The sequence below is a fragment of the Strix uralensis genome, chromosome 3 (assembly GCF_047716275.1).
Source record: "Strix uralensis isolate ZFMK-TIS-50842 chromosome 3, bStrUra1, whole genome shotgun sequence".
Taxonomy (NCBI): Eukaryota; Metazoa; Chordata; class Aves; order Strigiformes; family Strigidae; genus Strix; species Strix uralensis.
The window spans coordinates 103679757-103697712 of NC_133974.1; the positions used below are offsets into that span (position 1 = coordinate 103679757).

The following is a 17956-nucleotide window of genomic DNA, read 5'->3' on the forward strand; positions in this document are numbered from 1 at the left end:
TCGGTATCCTTGATGACATACTCCAAGCAATTAATATGTCCCAGCATATACCACTTGAGACATATTATTTATTACCAAAATAGAGCCACATTGAACATTGTGAAGTGAATTAACTGGTTTGAGCACTTGAGCAGGGTATATATTTTTTATATATGAAGGTATATATTTTATATTGGTTTAGTTAGAATATCCTCCAGTATGAAATGTCCTGATCTTTCCATGCCCAGCACAGAGACTCGAAGACTGTCTTAATGACAAGTTTGTATGTATTGAATACGGAATATTATTGTAGTGGATAATGCTGTGCATCTCTCTTTGTAAGCCTTGTGTCTCTCCTGGGTAAATACTTTTTTGACGCATCTTATTTTCTAGTACTTTGGGGACTGTTAGAAGGCAATTTCTGTCATTTGACAAACCAGGAAGCTATGGAAACAAAAAAAGAACAAAACAAAAACCCCTTCACCACAGCCACCACCACATTTCCCTCTCTCCTATAGGGACTCCCTGGTTTTCCCTGAAATCATAAGGAAATTGTGTGCTGTAGTCTTTTAAGAAAAGTTTAAAAAACCCCAAAAAACAAAAAAACCAACGCATTATTTTTTACTATCATTTCATTAAACGGGTCTTTCGTCCTAAGAGTAAAAACTCTTCATGTAAAATGAACTATTAGCTGTCATCTAAAGCAGCACGGGGTGTGAGAGGGAGTGGGGGGGGTGGGAAGGGGGGGGGGGGCATTAAACAATTTTCCCCTGTAGAATAAGATCACATTTTTCAGTCCTTTCGAAAACTACACAGCTCTATTTTTTTTTTTTAAATATATATATTTTTTTGGTCGTGAGAGGGAGTTTGATTTATTCTCAGCAGCCAAACGGCCCGGAGAAAGAAACCCCCAGAGCCTTAATTTAAAAAAAAAAAAAAAAAAAAAAAAGGCGGGGTGTGGGAAGGGGGAAGGGAAAGAGGGAGAGGGGACGGGGTCTGTCCCGGTGCCGGTGGATGCTCCTCGGTGGGGACCTGCGGTGCCGCCCGGCTCGGCTCGGCGCGGAGCGGAGGGGAGCGGAGCGCGCCGCGCCGAGCCGAGCCGAGCCGAGCCGAGCCGTGCCGGCGGGGAAGCCTTGCATCACCGCCACGGGCTCTGCTTCCCTCCTCCCTCTTTCGGGGAGGCTATTAATAGCATGACATCAGCCCGGGACTCGCCGCCAGAGTAAATACCAGCGCTGGCCGCTCGGCTATATAAGGGGGGTGATGCAACCGAGGCGAGAGGCAGAGGAGCGGCGAGCGGCGAGCGCTGCGCTCCCGGCGGAGGCAGCGGAGGAGAGCGGACGGACCCCGGGACGGCGCCGCGGGGCGGGTGCGGGAGCGGGTGCGGGCGCGGGTGCGGAGCCCTTTCCCTCCGGCCGGGCAACCAGCGGCAGCGGGCGGAAGGTAGGTGAAGCGGGAGGCGAGACGCCGCGGCTCTCGGTGCCGGCGCGCCGCGGGGCTGCGCTCCGTGGGAGGGTGTCCCGCCACCGAGAGATCCCCTCCGGGGGGCCGCGGGCCGGGAAAGTTTCGCCGCCTGAGCCGAGTCGGGGGCGGCGGTGCCGCCGCCGCCGCCCGTGAGTCCCGAGAGAGCCCCCGGCCCTGCCGGAGCCCCTCGGCCGCCCCCCCGGCGCGGCTCGTCGCTGCCGGCGCTGACCCCGGGGGGAGCCCCCCTGCCCGGGCCACCGCCAGATGTGGGCGCCGGGCGAGAGCCCGCCGAGCCCCGGCTCTCCCCGGGCCGGCAGCGCCGCTCGGCACCGCGCGGTGGCGGCCTCGGCGGAGGGACGGGACGGGACGGGACGGGACGGCCCCGGCGGGGATGCCGGAGCGCGGCCGGGCGGCGGCGGCCCCGCCGCCCCAGAGGGTCTGCAGGGGCGGAGGAGCCGGGGCGGGCCCGGCCGGGCCATCGCTCACCCCGCGCCGCCGCTGTGGGTAGATCTGTGGGGATCGACCCTCGGGACATCCGCGGAGCGGGCACTCCGCGTGCGAGCCAGGGGCGCGCACTTTTCTTTCTGTCCCCGTGTCTTGACATGAAGATCAGTTGCTAAACTGTTGCCTAATCAAGCCAGGCGTGACACAACAGCAAACTTGCTTCGGAGAACGAGTTTCCTGTTGGAAATCGATTTTCATCCTAGTAACAGAATTGGAGGGGCGGGAAGGCAGCAGAAAATGGTTCGGGAATGATGTGGGATGTCAGAAAGCTTAAGGTCAACCAGCGTGCACAGAGGTTGTGAACTCTAATTGCTCTTAATGCTGTTTAAGATTAACCTCAATGGTTATTGGGGTTTATTGCATCAGCACCAGAGGAAAAGGAATTCATATGAAGAAATAAAACCAAGAGGCACAGTCAGCCATCTGCAGTTCAGCAAACAAGACAAGACTGGAAGTAGTCACTTTTAACATTAATATTAAACAAGAAAACCCTTAAATAATAGAAATGCACGGCTAGGAAGTATGTCCTGAGTTTAAAATATCGGCAGATGAGAGGTAAGAGTGCACTGCAGATAGAAAGAATCATCAGCAAAAGAACAAACAAAAAGTAAGGGGAGAAGGAATTAATACATTTGTTTGAATCTACCTGAATTGGGAGGGTACCATTAATAGAAAATCTATTCTCTTTGGAGAATTCCAAAACTGAGGATCGAGTAATGAAGTACTAACTCACACTGGGAACAAGCTGTGCCTTTACGGTGCAGGTCTGTGAAATGTTCAGCACCCTCAAAATGTCAGTAACTTCAGAAGTACTCGAAGCAGCCTGGACCCCAGGTCTGTGTGCATGGTCCGACAAAGTAAACAGAGATCCTATCGGAAAGGCCCAGATGTACTCACGCTTTAAGGCTTGACACTCTTATTCGTACTGTTTCCCCAGCCTTTACAAACCCAGAGGAGATAGTGCTCTTGATGGCTTATAGACAGAGGTACAATTTGTACAAAAATTGGGGAAAAGGAAGGGCAGCTTGTTGCATTTTTTTAAAATAACAAAAATCAAATTTTCCTTCTTGTAAAACATTTCTAAAACCAGATTTGTTCCTCAGAAATTGGAAAACATCTACCACATTGTTATGAAAAGGGAATCTATATAGCTTACCAAGTAGCTTTGACATAAGGCTGATTTTTTCTGTTATTTGTATCACGGTGGCTCCTAACAATCCCAGTGGTAGACTGGAAGCCTACGCTACTAGGCACTGCCCAGAAGCCAGAGCAAGCCCCAGGAAAGCAAACCAGTGGCAAACAGCTCTGCAAAATGGGACTCGGCTCATGGCAGAAATCCCTACACAAGCCTCAGCCCCCTGGTAGGCCCTCCCTTCCCTAAAGTCTGAGTAAATAGAGATGCCTTTCAGGATGTCTGGAAGGTCAGTTCAGGCAGGAGAGCAGCAAGTTTCTATGGTCAAGGACACTTCCCCCTCCATGCTTCCCCTCCCCGTGGGCAGCCTACCACTCCTTTTTTTGAAACCAGTAGCAGATGGATGAAAGTACCTGAAGACTTTATAGGAGGGTTTTGGTGGTGCTCGTAGTACACTTAGCACTAACTAGTAGAAATACACAATTAACACAATTTCTCAGGCACGAACATTCTTGGTTTCCTCTGGTGCCGCTGCTGACCTTAATTAAAAGTTCACCTAAACTAAAAAAATAATTGAATAAACCACCAGAGCTCAAAAATAATTAGCCCAATTAATTATCTTGTAGGCTGGAGAAACAATTTTACTGTTAATTTAAGACTCCTGGTTTGATCGAATTACACAGAATTAACTTTATTGAATGAAGCCATCACCGGCAGCCAAGGAGACCCATTCAGTGAAAATCACTGAAATTTCTCTAGCAATGAGGGGTTCGGTTCATCTGGAGTTAGTCTGTTTGAATGAGTTGAATGGCTGAATGTTGCTAAATGGTAAATAATGCTGGGAGGACTTCAGCTGAAAATTACAGGGCTGTTTCTGACTTGTTGGAAAAGAGTAACTGCTAGCTTTCTGAGATTATAGGATTAAACCGTATCAGTACTTTAAATGTGACTCATGAGCAGGGGCTTTCTGAATAGAATTACATAAATTTCCCAAGGTCTTTCTGAATAACAAATTGTTTCAAATAATTTCCTCATCTTTAATAACTACGGGTGAAATCCTGGCCCCATTGAGGTCAACAGAAAAAGTTCTCTTCATTTCAGTGGGTTTAGGATTTCACCCCCAGACTCTGGGAAATGTTCAGTTTTTCTGTGGTGACTGAGTGAGGAAGAAGTGAGGAAGACTCTGTAGCTGGACATGGTATTTTCTACCAGCTGGACATTCACTGTCCTCAGATTTTTATATTTACCTCACTTAGAGATGAACTAGATTCTATTCTCATTTGCACCAGTGTGGATTTACAGTGTATTTTTAGATATCCCTGAGCAAAATCTATCTTCTTGTCAAGGCACGTGACCCCAGACATTTCTTGCTGGGTTACAGAAGTAGCATACGGGGAACTGTGCAATTCTGAGTTGGCCATGTGGACATTTAACTTACCCACAGGCAACTCTTTACTTACCTGCACTAAGTTAATTACAGTTGACTTTGCTATAATTATTACAGTTCTAATCAAGAGTAGATAACACATACTGTAATTACCCATACAGCTATAAAAAACCCCCAAGAACCTACACAACAAAGAAAGCTGGAAAACCGATGTGGTAAAATCCAATTTAACACAAGTGACTTTATGAATAAAGGAGGTAATACAATCTGTTTTCTTATGGATTTGCAACTTTTGTCCCTTGGACTACCCACAGAAAGTGCTCAGCTTTCTTCCAGACCTCTTATCTGACATTGTCTGGTGAGAGATGGTTTGTGTCATGCAGAGCTGTGTGCCTCAGCTAGCTAGGTTGCCCATGATGTTGGATGGCTGAGTGCTGAGTTTTGCCTCTTTTTCCCTCAGTGGGGTGACCAGTTTTCACAAAGCACACAGGGGGCCTCTCTCTCTCTCAAACTGGCTAAAAAAATTAATAAGAATGACTAAAAAGAGGAAAGTGGAGAGCACTGTCGGGTTTTCTTCGGAAAACTACTAGAAATCAGGTTCCTCCATGGGTGTCCGTTTGCATAATTCCCCTGAAGTCTCTTCAGTCACACTATTTTATATTAGCAGAAGATCTGACCATAAATATTTAAGAATTTCAAACCTCTTGTTGAGGGCACATGAGGACAGTTTCAGATTTTACAAGAGCACAAACTGCTTCACGTTTTTCATGACTCAATCCCTCCAACTCAACCTGTGCTTTCAAGCCCCAGAGCATGTATAGACTTTTACCTTTTGCCAGCTCTTATTGTCAACCATTTTCCAGGAGTTTATAACCAAATCTACAACTCTGTGTAAAACTGAACATGACAATTTTGTGACAGATCCTGTCTTGGTTAGCAAACTTCAGCTTCTAGTAGAACTCATTGAACTTTGCCTAAATGTAGCTGAGATCAAGGTACACTGTCCATTTGAAGCTGCAATCTGTGGTGGTATAGCTCTGAGGATGGAGATACTCTTAAGCTCCTTCTGTGCTTTAAATAATAATAATAATAATATTTCTTTGCTTTCTGATTTTTGTCCTTATTCTCTTTCTCTTCCTATTCACTCAGTTCTCATTCGCCACACATTACCAGTTTAAAACTTCAGAGTGTACATACATACACACAATTTTTTTCAATATTCAGTTTCAGAAAGACCTAGAAATTGTGTGATGTGCTAATACTATTACTATTTTTAAAAGCTAACTTTAAATTAACGTAAAGTAGAAGTCTTAAAGTAGATTCTTAACTGCTTGTCTCTAGTGAGAGATTGGGGTAGATGGGGAACGGGGACTGAAGCAATGCAAGAAAAAAAATATTATTCATGGTATTAAATATACCTCTAGGAGATATTATTTGTCTTTCTAAAGTTGTTGAAAAACTATTATTATTATCTCTTTTTACCTTCCAGCAAAATGATGGTCCAACACTCAGGCCAGGTATCTGCATTGGAAGTCAGCGCCTCCGCAATTGTTCCCACTTTGTCCCCTGCAGGGTCACTGGGGTTTGATGATTTCACAAATTTGACCCCACTGGTGAAAGAGGAACTGAGGTTCGCCATTCAGAATAAGCGTCAGTCCCACAGGATGTCTTCTACATTGGACACGGTGACAGTTTCTGAAAGGCCAATTGAAACATCAATCATGAAAACAGAGGTATGGCTCTTTAAATAGCATTTCAGTGTGAATGATTAATTCTCTAACAAAGTTTCACCACAAGACCAGTAATTATATCAACTACAGACAACCCTCTCCACCGTACTTGATCCTTTTAAGCCTGCTGCTTGGCTTTCTGTTAAGTGCTTCTGGGAAACCCTCCGGTATTTCTCATTTCCATTGAGGCCTATAGTTGGATATTTTATTTTTGATTATGGACTAAGGACTATGTTTTACAGTGATTAGACCAAGTGCTAATCTGGTTTCCCTACCTACATGTGGCTGAACTTGGAATAAGTCACTGCTGAAGTTTTATTTCACTGAGGACAGTCCAGTAGGACCCACATGGGCTAGACTAAGATAGACACAGCCATGCTATATCCATACTAGGTTTTACTTTAAGATAGTTGTCTCTGTGCAAAACATTTCTCTTATAAAATGAAGAAACAGCTTAAGTTAGGGAAATAGCTACACCTTCATCTGAGTCTCCACAGGAAACAAACCAAAGCTTGAAGGAGTGTGTTAATATCCCCTTTTTGGTGCTGCCCTTAGTTCGCTGCACTCTCGCTGCCTCATTCATGACACATCCTCCCCTCTGCTCCCCATGCCCCTTGTTCCTCTTCCTCCTTGGGCAATGGAGGAGAGATGGAGGTGTAGGAGTCAGCCTAGAGAGACACTTGACAAGTTTTTTGAGTACCATTGATTTAAAATGAGCCATCCTATGGATTACATTCATCCAAACTCCAGTCAGGTATTTGACAATTCTAATGGAGTTACTACCATTTTACTGTATGGCAAGCAAGATCAGAATCACATTTTTATGTAACTCATGATGTGAGCACTGACAACACTATCCGTGTTGCTTTTAAAAATGCAGAAGTTATGAAAATGCAGGTTGCATACTTACACCATCTTATGGATAGTGTGTATCTGTTTTTATGGGACAGTTTTCTCCCGAAGAGGATGAAAGAAAAAAGCGAAGAAGGGAAAGGAATAAAATTGCTGCTGCAAAGTGCCGAAACAAAAAGAAGGAAAAAACAGAATGTTTGCAGAAAGTAAGTGACTGGCTTGAATTGTTCTTGCTCTGTCATCCCGCCAGGATCCAAACAGATAGCATGGGGTACAGTCATAATAGGAAATACAGAAAGATGTTACCCAAAACTCTGTAAACCCTTCAAAACATTAGTTATATAAAAAAAAAAATGAACATGCTATATATTAAAACCAAACCTGGTTAAAACTGGAATAAGTGAAAGCATGGTAGGAGTGAAAAGAAATTACTGTTTCAGTGACCGATCTTGTCTATGGGGATAATATTAATTTGAATGTGTACAGTGAACACAAAAAAAAGTAAAATCTCATTTCTTATAATATTGATTGTGGAGACCAAGAGCCTGCAAACACCGACAAGTAATTTCTGACTTCTTTACGAAATGAGTAGCATAGTAACCCCTGAATTGTCTGTCCTAAGACCCCAGTTGTGTCTTCACTTTCTCTGCCATGATACACAACTATATTACATCAGTATCAGGCCTGTCTTTATTCCTATATAGGGAAAAAAATCTGTGTCCTTACTTTGTTAGCTTCACATGGGTTTACAGACGTGTGACATGATGTTCCAGGGAGTTAATAAGAAGCATAGATAATTTTGTGTCAATTTTTGACCCAAAAAGTTGAGAATAATTTTGCAGAAAATAGCAATAATGCTTTGGATACCTCTCATTGTAAGTGAACACGTGTCTAATTTGGCTTTTCAATGTCCATTACACTTCTCTAAAGGCCAAAGAAGGTTGCAGTCAATCTGGTTTTTAGACTTATCGATTGGTGGATGTATACTATTATCATTACAGGATGCTAAGAACATGCAATTTCTTTCTCTGCTAGCCATATGCTTTCCCACCAATAAAAGACTGCAACTGTTAGATAAACATTGCGATTAACTATTTGAACTACTCAGTCTAATGGTTGTGTCTGTCCTTTGTGACTAGGAATCAGAAAAGCTGGAAACTATCAATGCAGAATTAAAAGCCCAGATCGAAGAGCTAAAGAATGAGAAGCAGCATTTGATATACATGCTAAATCTTCACAGGCCCACTTGTATAGTTCGGGCACAAAACGGAAGGACACCTGAAGATGAAAGGAATCTTTTTATTCAACAGATCAAAGAAGGCACATTACAAGGTTAAGTGATATGGCAAACATGGAAATATTTACAGTGTTTTTAACAACTACCACAATCCATGGAGGATGTGACATAATGTGTAGGATTCTATTAGTCAAGAGTCTTTAGGAAGGGCAGATTGCTTTCTTAAGCGGAAAGAATTATTTTGGCTTGACAGCAATTCTTCCTCTTGGAAGATCTGGTCTCAATCAAATTGAAGAGTCTTCTGCCTCAAATATAGGTTTGCACCTGTCATACTTGCTGTTCCTAGGAGCTACAGACAACAGCTTCAGAAGTTTTAGCTCTCTGCTAGTATACAGTATCTGCACCCACAACGTTTGTGCTAGAACACTATGACTTCTGATGATGCACATGGTACAGACAGCTGTGCTGGATGGACACTACTTCTCCTTGTTGCCGGTAGGGAAAGCAGACTGAGAGTGTTTTTAAAGTTTCGAAGTTTCCAGGAGGATGGTTTCTGGCAGAATGTACTGATACGTAATGTTGCATTCTAACCTAACACACACACACAAACACACACAAAAAGCCTTTAGTTCCAACTAAGCTTTGTCATTTTTTTCACAACACTTGTGTGGGTTTTTTCTATGACTCATCTCAGAGACTGAATTTGAAGAGCCTAGTAGGTGTGACAAAGAAATGTTTCTTGCAAAATGTCCAAGTAGCTAAGCTTGTATTTTATGAGCTGGAACCCCACCTACTATCCTTTGGGGACTACAATTTTCCCTTGAATTGCTGAAGAGCAGCTTGTACCACCACTTGATGACTCTGTGAATTGGACCCACTGGAAAGAGGAAATTAACTATGGAGGGATATAGATACAGGTTTTGCCCGAGTAAAGAACTGCAGGACCGAATCCCAGGCTCATGAATCATGAAAAGTTTTTTTAAAAAAAATAAATAATCTGGATCTAATCCTACAAGCCTTAATTCATGCTATTAACCCTCACTCACAGAAGAGGTTCCCTGGACTTCAGTGGGTCTGCTTATGCAGATAGCTCTTATAGGCATGAGAGCTTGACAAAGCTTTTTCCATCCTGGTCAGGATTACTTCCTTTTGCCAAGTGATTCAGAGGAAAAAAATATATGATTGCAGCTACTTTTGTTTTACATTTGAGTGGCAAATACAGTCAATCAAAAGTGTTACTTAGAATCTAAAGGAGGCAAGAGTTTTGATGTAGTGGATTATTGTTTTTATTTTTTATTAAATACTAACCTTAGATGGTTTTGAATTGGTAGAAGAGCTGCTGGACAAAACAGTTGGAGCTATGAGTGTTTAAATTCTGATGTTTCTGTGAAATTCTCAGATTGTTTAATCCTATAAAATATATCCTTACAATTTTTTGTAAAAGAAAACATTAACCTTATTTATCACTAATATCGTAATGAGTAGAGTTAATAAATACTGTGAGCAAGATAAAACTGAAAACACAAGTGTTGTGCTGTCTTTTTACTTTTATCTCTTGGTGTTTAATATTATATATTCCTAAACTTCACAGTTGTATTTGAGACACCACTATTGAAAACACTTACCTTTCATCTTTTCCACAGATGAGGTACTGAGTATCTTGAACAATTGGGTGCAGACTTTATATCTTCCAAAATTCTGTACCTCCATCAGTGGTGTCTAGCTGTTCAATATCACAATTTAAACAAAGCAGACAGTAAGAATGAAGCTTCCAGTACATAATATTTTACACCAGTTATGCAGTGTTGAAATTGTGGTTTTGTTCTAAAGGCTAAACTTAAAGATACCTCAGCCATAAGCTTCTTACCCTACAAGACCTGGATGAGTCTATCAGATATCATACCTGATCCTTATATGATCATTATATTCTGCAACAGAACTTCTTAGTACATTTTCCTAAGATCTGGATATATTGTAATGTCCTATATCATGTTTTAAAGATATGTACTTCATGCATCTGAAAAGTGAATGTATTACAAAGACGACATGCTAGGTCCGATTCTGTCCTGAGAATCCGTTATCTTTCTGTATGTTGGAAGGAGCTTCCATTGACTTCAGTGAGAGTTTTATTCCTGTCCTGTAGGCAGAGTATGGAGCCTCTGCTGCAACTTCTCTGGCTTAGAGGGCAAGTTCCACGGGGAATTGGGCCAGCTATTTATCAGACAACAGATATACATGAAGTGTGTTACAATAAACTTGTCAAACGCTGTTCATTGGTATTTGACTTCTGTAATGTGGAAATACAAAACCAAGGCATCATCCCGGTATCGTACACCTTGGCTTTGCCTTTTGCACATCAAATACCAGCAGACAAAGCTGTTTGCCTCCTATACTGTTATAAAGTGTTACCACAGAGACTAGCATATAATGACAGAATTCATGTGTCTCCCTTAGGGAATTTGTATGGTTGCTTTTAACCATATCACTGGTGACGCAGGCGTCATGCTTTTGTTGCTTGATGTTATTTTCTTAGCATGCCAAATGTTAATATGGTACCACTCCTATTGTCAGAAGATAATCTATTTTTATTTCTTTATATGTGCAGTCATAGCTGCTTTCTACTGCTTTTGTATGTGTGTGTGTGCATGCGTGCTCCTGCACGCTACTCTAGAAATTATGGTCCTCAAGTTCATTTGACTGTGCCCAGGAAAACAGTGTTTAAACAGCTAGACAGGAATAGTATGTTGCATGAGTTTTCTAAAAATATACTTTATTCAGGAGAACCCTTAAAATGCATTAAAAGCAGTTTGTTTTCTATTCTCAAGTTTGTTTTGATACTTTAATAAAAAAGAATTAATATATATTTATTCATGTGTCATTTAATTCATTCTAAGTTTCAAGGTCCAGGAGCAAGTTCATTTTCTTAAAACAACACTGAGATATTAAAAAGCAAACATGTTTTATAGGTTTGCAACAATAAGTGTCTTATAAAGTGAAATTGTTACTGTTCACTGCTTGTCAAGGTATAAACAAAGTTTTGTTATTACAAGGTGGATCATGAATTCCAGGCTAATTTCTTATTTGTGGCCTAGGGCTTAGATTAAAGGACTGGAAATTAGAACTCCTGAACCTTTCCTAACCTTGCAACCGACCAGCTGATAGTTATTTCAGCTTTCTGATTACCTAATGGGTTTAATGCTTTTGCTGCTGTGAAGCTTTAATATTTATAGATTGCTTTCTATGGTTACATGGAAAGAAGTATAGCATGATTAGGGCTTTGGTTTTTTTCTCTGTGTGTCAGTGTGTGTGCATGTGTTTGTGCGGGTGTGTGCGTGGAGAAGCATGAGGAAAGATGAACAAAATGTTCTATCCTGCCTTTCCAAAACTAAGTATCTACACCCAGACAGAAGTCCCTGTGTTTTGACAGCCGGTGATGTGGACAAAAACTTTTGGCTTCAATCCTTTGCAAGCAGTCATAACTTGTACTACAGGGGTCAGATGGAAGTCTAGGAGCTCTAGGGACCAGGAAATCCATTGCACTATTGCAAAATCTAGTTAAAAATATCAGCTGGAAGGAAGATCTAGGCTACTATGAGCTTGGCAGCGTTGAATGCTTACTTTCCTTATTGGTACATTCATTTACAGATGTGCAGTCCCAATACAGATATTCACCCTCTCATGCATTCTCCTCTAGATGTTATCAAATTTTACTTTTGAATATCTGACTCACTTCTAATTTGGTAAATTTATAAATCGTCTGCCTGGCCTGTTTTAGAAAACCTTATCAACAGAATTAGGGCTATGAATTCCTGAACTGATATTTTATATTATTTTCATTAAATGGTGTGAGTTGAAACCATGAAACCACCATTGGTCTCTATGACATATTCCTAATAGCATAATTGTTATTCCTTGAACAAAATAATATGTTATATCTTCTCTTAGGTCTTCTTTTAGATGCTAAATCTGTGTGTGTACAGGCCCATGCAGACCTTAAATCATGCTGGGCTTTACACTGTTCATGAATAAGGAGCATCTTGTACTTTTTTCTAGCTCTTCCCCTGATGTAAATGAATAAATAGCAATATTGAAGGTATGTAGAGTCAATGATTTATGTTAAGCTTGAAACATTTAATGAAACTGAATGGTAACAAATTTAAATTTACATTAACTTTTCCACCTGGTCCCATTAGAATTTGAAGTTATTGATTAAGGGGATGGTTTTAAAATCACTGATTCTTAGTTTTGCAAAAGAAACTGGATGATTTATGGGTAATGAAGATAAAACAATACAGTTGTTTTGTAGTAGCAAAAGAGTTTTGAAAACAAAGTCCCCTTCACCTTAAAAGAGTCCTGAATCCAGAATGACAACTGTATCTCACATCCATTTTTCCTGGTCTTTTTTTTTTTCCCCCTTGAGCACAATACTGGACTATGTACAAGTCTCACTGACGTTGGCCATTGCCATGTTTCTATGTTTGCCCAGTGCCCCCAACTGGAGACCCTGAGAATCACATGCTTAAAATGTGCAATAATGTGAATTTACATAAGTACTTAGTAATACTCTTCGTTAGTTTGTAATGACACAGATATAATATTTTAATTTATATAGTAGATATCATTCCTTTTTAAGGTGTAGTTAAGATAAAGAGTGACAATATTTTTTAAAAATCCTGTTATCGAAAGTTCATTTCCTTTGTAGACACTGAGTCAGAACTGCTGACTTTAGTGATAAAAATAGTTATTTACTAATTTTCAGTACTATTAGATCTTCAAAGCCATCACAGTTAAGACAATACACTGGAGTTTATTCTTGCTACAGCATCAGTTCTGGCTGCATATCTTTACTATTGCTGATGGTGATGCATGAACCAAAAAACCAAATAAATCCTAATGATTTTCAGACCCCAAGCTAAGTGTACTAGAGCTGACACTCAGAAAAATTATTAGACCTGTGAAATTAATAAATAGAAAATGGGAATAAACTGGGAGTTGAAGCTGGAATCCATTTTTTTCTGCATTTGAGAATTTAGCAATTTCCCATCTGTAGGCTCTGCCAAAAGAACTGGTGCACCAACACGCCCACTCAGGCGGTGGTTGTGCCCACACAGCAAATAGTAGTGTAGCATAGCAATACTTTTATATAAACTAGCTTAGTATTGGGAACATCCCAGTGATGACAGCAAGAAACTCAGCACAGGCTAATTGATGCCACTGAGAGGATGAGCTCTCCGTGCAGCCAGAGGACAGGCTGCTACTGGCATCTGAGGTAGCTCATTTAAAGCCGGCTCGGGTATCGTTCAGCTCCTCAGGTTAGCATATGTCATGTAGCTGCCTGTTGAGTAGCTGCCTGCATTCCCAACTAAACAGCTCCACCAGTTCAGACCAAAGGTCCACCCAACCCAGTTTTCTTTCTACAGCAGTGATCAAAAGCAGCTGTCCAAGGAAGAAGAAGAACAGGGCAAGTATGCTTCCTCTGGGTGCTTTCCCACACTCTGACTATTTTCAGTTCATGAGTCACACAAGTTTGACATGATTCCTTTAGGTAGTAGCCTTCCATAGACCTTTCTCTCAAGTATTTGACCAGTTTCTCATCCACAGCACCAGCATCTGCAGTAACTTTTGGTGTTAGCTTCCATAAGGCTATCTTAGAAGAAGAAAACTGTTCCTTTTCTATTGACCCTGTTCCCTGTAACTCTACTTGACAGCCCCCCATTCTTGAACTGGAAGAGTGAACACCTATGCGTCCACTTCATGCCACATGATTTTACACTTTTTTGTGTTTCTTTCTCAGAATAGAGTCCCAGCCTATCCAGATGCTTTTTTTTTTGGTCACCATTTTACATCTTTGATCTTTCCTGTTACCCAGTTTTTCTCAGAAAACTGTGGCTTCTCCAGTAGTTCAAGATAAAGGGACCTTAACTGCATACAGTATTCAAGGTGTGGTCAAGCCATGGGTTAATCCAGCAGAATCTTGATGTTCACTGTCCCTTTCCTAATAATTCCAGAAATTAGGTTTGCATTTTTGATGACTGCCAAGCGTTAAGCCTGATGCAATGCAACTATCTATCATAACCCCAAAATCTCCCTCCTGAGTAGTAATGGTAAACTCAAGCCCAATGTTTCATATATGATGCTAGCATCGATTTTTCCTATATATGCATTACCCTGTGCTTACTTGCATTGAATTTTATCTGCCATTTTAATTTCCAAACTGTAAATATAGTGTTCCTGCAAATCTTAAACTGTCCTTCTCCTTCATATCCTGAGTAACTTTGTACCATCATCAACTTTGTCACTACACTGCTCACCCTCTTAGCAGATTATCTATGAAAATGTTGAGCTGCATGTCCTAGTACAGGTTCCTGTGGAACTCCACTGGATGACCTGCCCCCACTATGAGAGTTCATCATTTCCTCCTACTCTCTTTTTTCCTTACCTTTTAATCAAGTCTTTATGCACGCATATGCATTTTCTCTATTCACAGCTATTCTGTTTCTTCAAAAAATCTTTGGTGAGGGAATTTACTGAAATCACTTTAGAAGTCCCCATAAACTACATCTACTGAATCTCCCTGATCCACACATCTGTCGACTCAGACAGATGTGTCTGTAAGCCTAATTTCATTTTACAAAAGACATGTTGACTCTCTTCGAGTGAACTGTATTATTTATCTAGGTACCTACTGATTCATAGTTCCTTTAATCTTAATTTCCATTAACATGCCTGTCAGATTATAGGCCTATAGTTCCTTGGATTCTCCTGGAACCTTTTGTAAAGGTTGGTGACATATTTGCCACACTCCAGTCCTCAGATACCAAGGAAGATTAAGTCAGAGTGACAGTGGGAAAGTTATACACTATTTTTAGTATTTCAGCAATTTTCTCTTTCCGTTTTCTTTGAGCTTTTTGGTGAAAACTCAATAGGTTAGTGTTGATTCTTCTCTAAAACTTCCACCCATAGTCACTTCAGTTTCAGACAGATCCTCTGCTGGTTTACTTCCCTTTGCCCTCTCCTGAAGAGGGTCTGTCTGGGGAATGACCTCTATTTCTTCAGCTTCTCAGCTCTCCGAATGTTCCCTTTGTACCCTGATCACCAGTTGGAGCTAGACTCTCTAGCAGGCTAATTATTACTAATACATCTGAAGGATGATTTAGTATTTATTTCAGTTCCTTTAGCCACTCTATTCCCTCAGCTTGCCTCTGACAGGTTTCTTCTGCCCTAAGTGGTATCTCCTGAATGTCCCCTACAACATCACATTTGAAACTTTTAGAGTCTGTTGGCTACTTCAAGCTTTTCTGTGACGTTAAGGAGTTGTAACACAGGTACACATCTAATTGCCAGATTTTAATCCCTGCCATGTTGTATGACTTAAACATACAAACCACTCAATACCTCAATTTCCCCATCTGAAAGACAGGGATAACAACCGACACTTTCATTTCTAAGCATTTTGACATGAACAGAAAAGTGTAATGATTTTTTTCTCAATTATAAAGTAGTACAATATTAGAAATTATCTAACAATAGCCTTCTTTTGAGAGTTTATCTCAATTAAAAAAAACTATAGCAGTGCCATTCTTTCATTCCAAGAAAAACAAAATGCCTTACTTTTGAAGACTGAGTCTTAGTGGATCTTCGCAAGACTTGTTCAAAACTGTGCTGAGTCACTAGAAAGCTACTGAACAGAAAGGTAAATCGTACTGCCATTTGATTACCAATTACATTGAAGTAAAATAATCCAAAACACCTGTAATACATGGCACTCCACTCAAATCTAGGAGTACACTTAGTTTTGGGTTTTGTTGGGTTTTTGTGTGTGTATTTTTGTTTGAGTTTGGGTTTTGGGGTGGTTTTGTTTTGTTTGTTTGTTTTGCACTTTTTGCCTTTAACAGCAATAGTGACACCATGGGTGTAAACAGTCCATGAATCAAATACACATTAAAAGATAAAAAATCCTTTGAAGAAAACAAATACAACTCAAGTTACAGTAGAGTTACAGGCTATTTTGGAACTTAAGCAGAAAAGATAGCATTTGGCAAATTTACCTGACTCCAAAGGATTTATTTTATATGCAGAATGATCCCCATGTAGAACTAGAATAGCTCAGAGTTTTCCTGGACACCCGGAAGACACACTTTCCTGTTACGGAATGTGTGTACCCTGGATGCCTTTATCCAAACAGCTACTGCAGTCAAAATTCTCAGTCCATTGACAATTGCTTGGTTAAGAGTTGAGATCAGAACACGAGAACTTAGTTGGGAAAAACTGTAGTAGTTGGGAAATACAGTAGTCCCTCCGCTGAACGGCGTGCAGCTACATTTCATTGGCTGTAACAGGGATCCTTTCTCGCCTGGCTTGGATAAGCATGGGCCTCTGATGCTGGCATGGTGAGAACTTCCCCTCTTGTTTTAACCAACTACAACCATCGAAACTGAATCATACAGGGCTTGTAACTCCCACATTTGTAGCTAATCCCTTGTAGTTTTATCACACATTCTCAAAGCCCCAGATCTGAAATACATGTAATGGGGTGAGATCCTCATTCCTCATTACTGTAGGGAAAGCCTTAGAAATGTTACTTGTGTATACTAAGATCAGAAACCAAAAGAAAATAAATTAAATTTAAGGCATAAGACTGTTAACATTCCATGTTTAGAAAAAAATGTTCTGGTTTGTTTGTTTGTGTGTTTTGTTTTTTTTTTAAACAGGATTGTTGAATGTCTGGGTTTGGCCATACCACATTCCCCTGCTGACAAGAAAACCATCCATGGACAGAGTAAAGGGTGACTAGAGAAACCAGTTATCAGTCTAATTCTGAAGAGTTACCAATATTAAGTTCAAACCAAAAAATCCTTAAAATTAATAGCAAGAGAAAGGAGAGATTAATTTTAAAAAACTATACCTGCCTTTCAAGTAATACCATGCCTGTCTTCATCTAGTGAAAAGCAGAGACAAGCACTCTGTTTTATGTTTATCTGTTGTTACTTTTATCTGAGTTTCCTCAAAATATTTTTGACCCTCCTACCCTCTGTGCACTGACCTTTCCTTTCCCATCTTTCTAAAAGTCATTATTCAAATGAACAAAATGTTACAAAGATGGTTTGTAGCACACAGCAGAATAGTTCCCTTCAAGAGAAGGGAAACTATTCTACAGGAAGCTAAAGCAAATATTAAATTGCAAAAATATGTATTCAAAAGCAGGAAATGCCATTGTTGAGAGTGCAAGCAGAAGTTCAACTCTGCTACTCTTACATACGAATGATGAAATGTCTTCTAGTTGTGTGACTAAGTATTTCCAAATAAGAAAATATATCACATTTGTCCTTCTCTGCATGTGCGGTAACTTGCACAGTTCTGTATATAATGCAAACAGGATTTTTAAAGAAAATGTCTACACATAATGCACAACAAACAGGATTCTTACTCTCATGCACCTAAGTTCAGATAGTCTCATGTAGGAGCTATTTACTGAAGAAAATCACAGTTAGTTACAAACTCAAATGAACAGGTGTCCACATATCCAGGTTTCCAAAAGATTTGCAAGGGACTACAATAAACCTAGAAGTCTGTGCAGCACAAAGGCATCTCATAATTGATCATTATATTCTAAATAAATGTCTAAATTACAAAAGGTGTTGTAGATGCCTTTGAGAAAATGAATGCTTTGA

The 17956-nt window shown here is 40.6% G+C and overlaps 1 protein-coding gene across 1 annotated transcript; it reads left to right on the forward strand.

Annotated features, from left to right (window-relative positions):
- Positions 1–1272: 1272 nt before the first annotated feature.
- Positions 1273–11146, forward strand: ATF3 (activating transcription factor 3). Its single transcript, XM_074863673.1, has 4 exons — positions 1273–1422; positions 5956–6199; positions 7147–7254; positions 8188–11146. Exons 2-4 carry the CDS (start codon positions 5960–5962, stop codon positions 8383–8385), a joined length of 546 nt encoding a protein of 181 aa, XP_074719774.1. The 5' UTR covers positions 1273–1422; positions 5956–5959; the 3' UTR covers positions 8386–11146.
- The last annotated feature ends 6810 nt before the right edge of the window (positions 11147–17956 follow it).

What these genes read in the sequence shown, in the direction of transcription:
- ATF3 (XM_074863673.1), top strand. Translation starts at nt 5,960, where the DNA reads ATGATGGTCCAACACTCAGGCCAGGTATCTGCATTGGAAGTCAGCGCC. An exon ending in CATCAATCATGAAAACAGAG is followed by an intron (nt 6,200 to 7,146) that starts GTATGGCTCTTT and finishes TTTATGGGACAG; the next exon opens with TTTTCTCCCGAAGAGGATGA. An exon ending in AAACAGAATGTTTGCAGAAA is followed by an intron (nt 7,255 to 8,187) that starts GTAAGTGACTGG and finishes CTTTGTGACTAG; the next exon opens with GAATCAGAAAAGCTGGAAAC.